This window comes from Buceros rhinoceros, unplaced genomic scaffold, assembly GCF_000710305.1.
Source record: "Buceros rhinoceros silvestris isolate BGI_N320 unplaced genomic scaffold, ASM71030v1 scaffold17144, whole genome shotgun sequence".
NCBI lineage: Eukaryota > Metazoa > Chordata > Aves > Bucerotiformes > Bucerotidae > Buceros > Buceros rhinoceros.
In genome coordinates, this window is record NW_010409007.1 from 11,009 (window position 1) to 21,870 (window position 10,862).

The window sequence follows — 10,862 nt, forward strand, 5'->3', positions numbered from 1 at the left end:
GGGGCGGGGGAAGAATTACATGCTGCAGCCACTTAAAACTGCTCCGCAATTTTGTCTTTTCTTGTATGTTGTATTTTAAAATATACTCATGAATACACACTTTTTGGTAGCTACATCTTTGGGTAGCCTTCAGAATTCGTACTAATCCTGCTAGTGACTTCTGTGTAGTATGAAAAGTCAGGGAGGGTTGAGTGGTTGTTTGCTGTATTGGCTGAGTTCAGACAAACTTTTCTCCCTCATCTACAACATCAAGCAAATACAAGAAAGCAGTTAAACAGATATGCAGCTTTAGATTTCAGAAATATCCTGAATAAGATAGGGAAAATAGAAATCTGATTATTTTCTTCCTGAAGGATAAAATGCTCAAAGGGTGTCAAGGAGACTATGGTGGAATAACATGCAGTTATATAATCATAAGTGGTTGACATTTTTTTAATAATAGGTAACTCCTTCGTAGTTGTATTTATAAACTTTTTAGATGTTAAATGTTCATCTTACTGTGAAGGCGTAGTAAGTGCTACCAAGTCAGCAGATCTTGTTCATTTCCTCCTGTTGTTTCCCTTACGGTTTGAGTTAAAATAGCTGACTTTAAAGGTGAGGTTATTCATAAAAGCTCTGCAGTGGCTAAGATCTGGTCTCATCTCCTGCTTCAATTAAATAGTGATACCATGCAAAGGTGACAGTAGTCAATAAGGAAGATGCTGATCAGGAGCTACTATCATTGGACATCTTAAAATCTGATCTGATACATTCATGCAACTTTTTTTTTTTTTAACTGGCCAGCGCCTTTTAGAGAGTTAAAATTTTCTTCAATTCAGCGCGCTTGCAGTAAGCGTGGGTAAAGCCCTTCCCAAATCTTCGTTCGCAAAGCCAAGCCATGATGATTTTCTTCAGTAAATGTTTGGCTAATGGTCCCAGAGGACATGAAGGAAAATGGAGGATGAGAAGAAAACTAGCAGTGAACCATGATGTTTGTTATAAAGAATAACTTGTAGATCTGTCAAGCTGACACTAATATGGGAAAGAAAAATGAAAAAAGGTAATTAAGCAAGGTAAAGGAGTCAGTGGCAGCTGATACTGATTATGGAAAACATTTAGAAATAATAGTGGTGATGCATATGACTGATGCTTCTGTAGGGTGTTTGTCTTACTTTAACACGGCATCTTGGTTACTAAATTATAATGATGGGAAGTCAGCAGAGTAGTCATCATAAAATGGATGGAAAAGTGATTACAAGACAGGATTCGTAACTGGAAGACATCACTGAGCAGGTTCTACAGGCAACATACAAATTCATTTATATGACGTTCTCAGCCTGCTATGCTTAAAGTACATGGGGTGGGGACTGATGCACCCTTACTGCTTTTATTACTCTCCGTTTTATGTTACTCTTGTAGCTACATTTACCTGTCACAGATTCTTTTTAATTTTAGCAATGTTTTTAATTAACACCCAGCACAATAGCAGAAGGTAAATGGAGATGTTTAAATTCCCCCTGCAAAACCAGAGGAGAGTCCAAGTCTTCGTTTTCCATAACAAAGCTTTTATTAGCATTGACAAGGAGATTATGCAATGGCTCCAGCTCTCCCTGGAATAGCTGGCACTGGCATGTGAGAGCAGGAGACTGCCAAAAGCCTCTGCATGGTTTGGCACCTACGAAGTGGCTGTCAGTTTACTTAGGTTCCTAATCTGACAGTCTCTAAAAATAGTTCAGGTGGCTGCCGTCTGCTGAAGAAATCATGTCCCTCTGGATATTTATGTTAGGAGGGAAGGGAACAATTAGTGAATTGCAGTTTATTTCCTTCCAGGTTTACATTAAGAGTATCCAGTGTGGAACCTGAAAATGCTGAACGTATTTGCCTGTGAAATGACTTTCATGGCACGACTTTAAAATGACCTGTTTAAGCACATAGTTGTTTCCATCTTAAGGGTAACTAATGCACTTTTTTTTACAGCCAGCAATCAGCTGAAGACCTTGCAAGAGTACCTGTTAATTCTACCAGCAATATCTTGAACAGGCTATTGCTCAGTTATGATCCCAGGATAAGGCCTAATTTCAAAGGTTTGTCAGATGCTTCAGCCTTTTTTTAATCTTTGGAATTTAATTTTTGTTTTTCACACACAGAAAATTTATGTAGAAGTAATATTCACAACCTAAAATTCTGTGTTTTTTTTTTTAAATGGAAATTTCCCTAGATAGATAGTGTGAAACTGCAGAGATATTTACCTTTTTGAGCTGAAAAAGGTAGAATGTTAGGATTTTATGGTTATAATAGTGTGTGATGCTTTATTATTTTATTACTATTATTTTATACAGTATTTTTCATGTGGAAATACACTTTATAGAATAAGTTTTTAAAATGTCTTCTTATCCTTACATTTTGGTTAGACTTTACTAGTACCTCCATTTTACAGTGTTTTAAATAATGGAAATTCTCTAAGGACATCGTTGCAGATGCCTTTATAAAAATTGGGATCAGCAGTATCACTATTTGGAAACTATACAGATACTGAATCCTTTAAAGATATGTCAATAATACAGCTTATACACTTGGGATTTCAAATAGGTAATGGATTTAAACATGTCCTCTGAGTTTAGAACATCTCCCTGGTAGTCAGATGTTGTAGGAATCTTCTGTGTAGGCAAATGTGATTTCCTTACATATGCAGAAAAGGTTGGAACACATACTCTGCAAAACCTCTAATAACTAATACGGCTGTAAATTACACTTTCCAGGAATTAGATTATTTCCCTGCTGGAAAAAGACATAGACAATTTTATTACATTACAGACACTGCAGTTTACATAAAACAGTTCTTTCATTTTAAAACATTTATTTAATTATATGTACATTAAAAGATATTTTAAGATGCATATAAATAGTATGAGATGTTTGGAAATCTACAGTCTTTATTGTACTTTTGAAGAGACCGTTTTCAGATATTCTGTTTAAGGAAGTAGATATTATGAATGTATTAAACTCCTCAGCAAGTGTTCTGCTTCTTTTTTATTCTCTGTAGAATCACATTTATATGTTTTCAGCACTGAGCCTTGTCACAAATAATAAAGGTCCAGCCTTTGCTCTACCTGTTCTTCAGCATGATCAGCTTGTAATCACAAAGCATGTTGCAGATTTCGTTATATTTTTGATAACCCTGCTGGCAGTCTGGTAAGAATCAAGACAGAACGAAAAGGGAGGATATGTAATGTTAACTCACAGGGAGGTGGAAGAAAAAGAACATTTTCTGACAAGTGGTTTGCCCATGTTAAAATGTTCCTCACACATGAGTGATTTTCTTGGACAGCACTTCCTATTCGAATCTGGAAGAGCTAGAATACTCTTGGCTACTTGTACTCTGGTGGGTGCTCTGTCACATGCATCAGGCATTAGACAAAGTATTACACTTTTTGCATAACCAAAAGCATCACAATTGACTGGTCTGATTAAAAAAAAATCCAAAAAACCATGAATTGGTGTAAAAGAAGAAAGTAAAATTTTATCATAGTGATTTTCTGGTGAAGCAAGAGAACGAGTTTAAATTTATGCATTAAATGCACAACAAAATACTTTATTCAGACAAGCAAATTATTAGATGAGGCATATATTACTTTGTACTGTATTTGCTTCCTCTGTCAAAGTAGTCTTCATATATTCTTATACCTTTTTTGAAAAGATTATTCGTTTATATATATATATTTAAATAGAATGGAATCCACTGCGTTAAGAATCTGTAGCAGTGGAAATGAGAACAGATACATGCAGCCAGTGTACCTACTGACACTCTGAACATATAGGTGCTAAATAAAACTAGTGGACCATAATTAGTTCTCACAACCATCAGGCCACTTCTCCTTGCTTTGTGATAACTCTCTGTTAACACCATACTAAATGACTGCCAATCAGTTCCCGCAGGGTGAAAGGGCAGATGTAGCAGCTGTCACACCATCCCTCTTCAACTACAGGAATCCTGGCTGTGGAAAAGAGTTAAAAGTCCAGGCCATCTTGATGTCTTCACAGCTGCTGACTTCTACAGTTTTTTCTTGGCAAATTGGTAACCACTCTAAAGTGGAGCAGCTAAGGCCAGATAGGCACCAAGGCTAGATAGCTGCAAAAGCTGCATGCAACAATTTTTATTTGCCTTTATTCATACTTTACAATTATGTACTTGACTTGCACAAAGAAGTATCCTCTTACAATATAAGTAAATGTCTCATCATAAATCATAAGCAGGTAAATTAGGATGATAGATCATCATTATGACCTTGACAGTTAAAAGTGTCTGCTGCTAGAAATGTGAGTTGCCTCTATCCGTTACACTGTGTGCAGAAGTAATACTGGCTTGTGCATTCCATGATAATAGAAAATCATGGAATTCAAAAAGTATTCAGGTTTATGATCTGTGAAATGCTTTAAGCTTAGCACTCTGGACTAAGGAGGGTTGTTTTTTTTTTCTGTTTTATTTAGTGATCTATGTTGATTTAGTGATTTACTTTTAGTGATCTATGTTGAAAAAAGTTTATGTGATTTCTGTTGGCTTTCAATGGAAATGGATTAAACCACAGCTTTTGAAAACTGTGTATGTACTAACTTGGAAAGATAAATTTGTATGACCCTATAAAAAAAATTCATATTGTGATACCAGATAAAGGAGCTTTAGAAGAAGTATAACTACCTTTACTAGATTGTACAGTTCACTAGAAATCTTGCCTTTGTTTTTTTTTTAAAGGAATTCCAGTCGATGTTGCAGTCAACATCTTCATTAACAGCTTTGGGTCAATTCAAGAGACAACTATGGTAAGAGTGAATTGAAATTGATAGAGCTCACATGGAAGTTTTCTTATTAAATTAAATTTCAGGCTGAGGATTATGAACTATAAAGTAGAAGTTATTTTTATGATTGTAGACACTGAGAATTGAGCTAATGGCATTAAGCAAGAGACTGATTGTGCTTTATGCCATAAACCTGTTAATCTGTTGCACTCTGTATTTGTCCACAGGTTGTTTTAACTTTTAAAATGTGATGTACATGAAAGGAAATCCATGGTTTCTAAGATGCGAGAAATACACTTATTATGGCCATAAGCTATTAAGTTCAGGGGAGGAACACATGATAGTATAAATTAAGTAATCTGCCCGAGAGTTAATGTATAGATTGCTTTGTGCATCACTGAGGAAAATACTAGGACCGTATATGAAAGAGAAAGAACAGTACTTGCATAAGGCTGAAGCATACAGGTTCTCTGTTTTACGTAGATTTGAGGACAGGAGTAAATCGTGGAGGGATGCAAGGAGGAGGAATAAAGGAGTATACTCTCATTCCTGTTTATTTACTGTGTGAGAAAGATAAACTGAGGAGTGAAGTTTCTAAAAATGTGTTTCCAGTTCAGTCAGAACATTTCAACGTGTCAACAGCATCAAATAATCCTCATTAAAATTTTGACTGGTTTTTTTTGTTTCTTTAGGAAATAAAATATTTCAAAATAAGGAGTCATTTCAGCAAAGCCTTTTCCAATATTTTGGGACCTGGAGATCTTTTTTGCAAGTGTATTTCCAATAAATAATACTGTCAAAGATACTGCCAAAAAATTACATTCCATTGTTGAAAATGTTCAGGGTTTCTCTTTTGTGTAAAAAAGAGGGGAGTGCACCATGTCTTGCCAGTGTGTGGGAAGTCCTAGCCAGGGCATGCACTCAGAATGGGAGTTTTGGGCACTCCCTGTACATCCCATTTAGAAATAACTTTGGTGAACTGCTTCATCCAAAGCATTGAGACAGTTCCCAAAATCAGGCTGCTTTCTTTTAGTGCTGTGACTAAGGCAGCATTTCTACTCATAATGGCGCAGAATCCATAAACCGTAACAGTAAAGTACCTTTTGGTGGTGGTGGAAGTAAGTACCCACTGAAAATTCAGGACCAGCTTACACGATACCCTAATGATATTTCAGTAGGACTGCAGAGCTGCTCGGAGTTAAACATACGTCATGGCTGAAACAGCTTTTGAATTGCTTGGCCAAAAATTTCTGCTTCTTTAACTGGGAGTGAATAAAGGATTTAGATTTAACTGCAAGTGATAGTAAGTCAACTAATGGCATTAGTGGGAAGTGATATTAAAGTGAAGAAAGTAAGTTTGCTGAAGATACCTCGAGATTTATTTCCTGAAAACAAAAAGGAGTCTGAAGTTTAAAGAGGGGCGGGGAGGAAGAGCAGGAAAGTAGGAGTGAGTTAAGTGTCTAAGATGGCAGGTATATTAGGCCAGATGGCCTTTTCAAGTTTCTGAAATTTATTGCATGCTTTAAAAAGTGACTTTTACAGAGGCTTATTTTTTTTTTTAAATTCACCCAGATCCAGATAGTAACAAAACATGAATGTAAGGGGTGTGCTTCCCTCCTGCCAAAATTAAGTATGCTCTCTATGGCAGTGCACAATGCATGTATGCCTGTCTGTGAATTTCTGACACGGTCACTCACAAATTTACTAGGATATTCTGTAAAATAAGTCATGGTCTCCTCTATATTTCAGAGCTTCAGACACCATCCATTCTTTAATTCATGCTTTTGTTTAGAGAGCTATGTCCAGCCAATCACCATGATAGCTAATCATTTTTATGTGAAGTTTGAATTACTTCTTGGTTGCCTTAATGTATCGCAGGAAGCACTGACAAAAGAAACAGTCAATCTGTTCTTCCACATATTGCTTGGTAAACTCTTCCTGCTGCAGTGGATTTTGGGTCCTGTGGACATTCAAGAACCAGTACTCTCTTGGGAATAGGCTGGTACTTGTCTTCAAATGGTCTGAGTAATCCACTAGACAGTAGAAGCAAGTCCCTTAGTCTTGGAAAAAAACTTGTACCTCCAGAATTACAGGAAAAGAGTTTCCTGGACCTGAGGCATCAAGTCCGTGAATGACCAGAGGCACCTTTTGCATTCAGAAAGGAGAGACGTTTGCAGGCAGTAACGGAAGTGCTGAAAAACATTCCTCAGTGTCGGAGAAGAGAGTGTCTGTCTGCATCTCTACTGTCTGAGGTGTTGGTGTGATTTCTTGACGTGTCTTTGAAGTTAACGAGAAGCTACTAAAATGGTTAGAGTGGTAACATTACCTATACCAAAATCTGTGATGTATTTCTGAGCATTTCAGTTGAAGCATCATGATGATTTTTGGCTCTGGAGCCACTTCTGGCTCTATATAGCGGAACTCGTAGCTTTTCACGAAACCTGTGAGGGGGTAAAGCATACTGTTTTAGCCATGCTAAAGAGATGATTCTTTCTTTTGCGTGGTGGAAGGCTGGGGGGAAAATAACTATGAGTGCCAGGTGATTGGAAGAGAGGTGATGGTAGAAGGCGCACAAACAAGTGTGTAGAGTGCCAGTGAGAAAAGGCCATTCCGCATGCCAATATCCTTCTGTTCACAAGAGTGTTGGGTGCAGAAGAAGGCATCTTCAACAAGATGTCCTGTGTCCCACTCTTAGACCCCTTTCTGAAATTGCCAGCTCTGGGCTTAATGTCTGGAACATCAAACTAGTCAACAGGATTTCGTAGTGTCCCTTGCCTTTACATCATGGTGGCTGGTTCTGATATTTCCTCACATATTTCAGGAATCCCACAAAATTATTTTCAATTATTTTTTGCCTGTTGTCCTTCTGGTCCCATGACGATTGCATTCTTAGCTATGCAGTTGGCTCATCCTCAACAAAAAAGAGTAGAGATAACCTCGCTCTAAGGTAGAGTCTATTTAGTTTTGAGAGGGAAGGGAATTTCCTTGTAGAAAAGCATTGACAGGTTTGAAGTAGTATTGGTTTGAAGCAAGGTAAGACCCATAGCATGAATCCTACATGCAGAAACCTGTATTGTTTTCATCAAGCCCTTGTGAAGAAAATGAAGAGCAAATGTTTGCTCTGTGTGTAGAATGGGTAGTGTCATGTTGTGTTGTTGAATACTTGAGAGAACTGCGATGTTTTCACACACATATCAAACAAGTTATCTGGAAAAAATAAACAAAAAATTAGTTGACTAGAGAGAGAATAAAAATCTGTACAGCTAAAATGGAGAAGAGCTTATACCAGAGTTTCTGCCTTCCAGTAAGCTCCCTTTATCCTGAATCCTGTAACCTGTTTCCTTCTAGCTCATTAGACTAGATAGGATCCCCTCTGCTTCTGATTTTGCATGTGTTTTTTAGACTGCCGATTTGTGGGATGATGTGGTGATTATGTCACATGTAGAAATTGTTACAGACTGGATGACCGGTCAAGGATTCCTAGGGATAGATCCTTTCTGGTATAAATACCCATAGGGCCATTTTATCTGTGCTGATGATCTGACCCTCTGTCTATGGAATTTATATTCAAGGTTTGTACTTGCAGTGTAACCTTTCCTCATGGACTCAAAAGGCAAAGCACCACTTCCTCTTTCTCCTTTAAAAACTTGCAGGAAGGTCTTTTTAATATTTATCTATGTAAAGGAAAACTTGTTTTCCTTTTTTTAGTCTTAGAAATGGCATTTTCTACATTATTAAAAGACAGTGCTCTTACGCTTCCTTTCTTCTTATGAGTGCAGTTCATGCAGGGCTTCTGTGTGCTCCAGTTTGCAGGAAGAGATGTCTTGGCTATGCCTGGTTTCTGGCCTGAGGAGCTTTTCTGGCCATATGCCCACTGTTTATTGGGTTGCATTTGAAATTTTTCCTAGAATGCCTCCCCTTTCAGCCTCCTGCCTTCTGCTGGAGTTTCATAGGACAACAAAGCCCTGTAGAATACTTCTGTGATTCTTTTCCCCTGCCAGGTCCTCTTAGCTCCAATGCTGATGAATATCTCTTCTACCACCTTGCCCCTAGTTTCAGGCTTTTTAGTTGCTGTTTGATTCTCCATTACTATAAAATGCCAATAATTCTGCAATGTTCAAATGTTTGTAGAATGTATAGGAAGAAGACTATATGCTTCATGCAGACCACTTCCTCAGCCCCTATTGAACCTAATTGTAGTGCTCATATTGAATCTTAAAATTGATTGCCCAAATTTGAGAGGACTGGTTGCAGACTTCTTTCAAAATAGATTTGTACCTGATCGTAGTCTATCCTGCTGCCAAATGCTGTAATAGTTCATATTCATCTAAGAAGAACTACTGCGCATCATCATATGGCTAGCTGCAGGTTTGTATCCTGACATCTCTTTGCTTCCTTCTACATGTTCTGTCTCAAGAATGCAGTGGCCTTCCCCTCCAAGTACCCCCTGTCACAAGTTTCTCTTCATTTAGGTAGATCTGAACCTACCTATTTTGGGTTAATGGGATTTTTCTTCTGTTGACTTAAGTGGGAAGAGAATCAAGTTCTTAAAATGTCACAACTTCCCGTTGTTTGGTATATGTAAGTTCATTTGTAATAGAGCAGGGAAAGCAATAAAGTTGCATCCATTTGATCTTAACTTCCAATTCTTATTTTGCCAATGCATTCTGCTTTTCAGTGATGTAAACATCTCCTCCCTCTGAATGGGAAAACTGAAGGCAAGTGTTGTACTCTGCTTGTCATTTGCCTGTGGCTTTGAGAAGGCATCTTATTTTGTTAAAATTAGGGTAATGCACTTGTTTATGGGGAAATTAATTTTGGTGTAATGAATAGTGTAATGCTTGTGAGCTTGACTGGTATGCACTATTTATCTCTTTTTTTTTCACTGAGACAGAAGTGGATATGGAATGGGAACTTGAGCAAGAGGCAAGTAAAGTAAATTTTCAATTATATACATATAATTGAAAGGATGCTTTCTGAGATAATGACCTGAATTCTTTCTGAAGCTTCTCTATGAGAGCCTTCCAGTACAAAGTCACTTTATATTTATTCTTTTATACTTATTCTTTGCTTTGACAAGATAATATAGGTCTTTGTATAAATAAGAGTCAGACTACATATATTTTTTTCAGAAATGGACTGCCAACGAGTGCATCTCTCAGAATTATGCATTTTGATAAATATTGTTTCTGTTCTTTCTGCTGTTTGATGCTTTGCTTTTCCTTACAATTCAGTAAGGCAAAATATTACATGGTATAGTGTAACGAAGAAATACCTGAGCTGATCTGACTGGTGGATTGGACGTCGGAAAATGAGCACCATATTCCAATTATCAGAGTAAATCATCAGGGTAAATTATTCTGCATGAGGTCTTAGCCCAGTGGACTCCTTCCAGTTGGTATTAGCATGACTGTCTCAACATGGCACTTGCTTTGGACCGTAAATTGTATTAAGTACAACTGAAGAGAACTCGCATTGTATCAAAAGAAAAATGTGTAAGAAGGCATTAACGTGTAAAATAAACAAATTTATAAAATTAGCTTGTTATGCAGAATACACTGACAAAACAAAAATATGTTGAGAACCTTCACTCAGAGATTTCTAGCATTTTTCTGTAATTGTAAACTGGTAGCAGCGTTTTCACTGCTTTAAAAGACACAGCCATTATCTCAGGATGCTTTGCACCTAATAATTAAGAAAAAACAAAACACACCATAGAAGACAACTAGGAAGACTAGAGATAGAAGTTATCTTACCTACAGAATTTTGGTTTATTTGGGGTTTTAATTTATTTCAACAAAACCTTTATTCTTTTTCTGTGTGTGATCTGCCTAGTTTACATATACATAAAAGAGAGGCACCGGCTTAAATGTAAAGAGCGAAAAGACTTGGAGGTAAGGCTGAAAAATCATAACCGACATACTGGGTCAGTTTTTTCCTTTGGATGCGCACAGCTTTCATTAAGGACAGAACGCGTGCGGGTATCGTTTTGCCCTGAGACACATGCTACTCCAGGTTCCTTGGGCAAAATTAGGTTCTCATTGAGCATGGCTCTACTACTGTCCATCCTTGAATAAGAGTCCTGCTGA

The 10,862-nt window shown here is 37.3% G+C and overlaps 1 protein-coding gene across 2 annotated transcripts in view; it reads left to right on the top strand.

Moving 5' to 3' along the window:
* The window catches only part of GLRB (glycine receptor, beta), a 48,059-nt gene that overhangs the window by 10,108 nt on the left and 27,089 nt on the right, over nucleotides 1–10,862 (top strand). For both annotated transcript variants that reach the window (XM_010135088.1, XM_010135089.1), the window contains exons 2-3: nucleotides 1,957–2,063; nucleotides 4,730–4,797. In XM_010135088.1, the coding sequence (XP_010133390.1) occupies nucleotides 1,957–2,063; nucleotides 4,730–4,797 (175 nt within the window). The remainder of the gene's footprint in view (nucleotides 1–1,956; nucleotides 2,064–4,729; nucleotides 4,798–10,862) is intronic.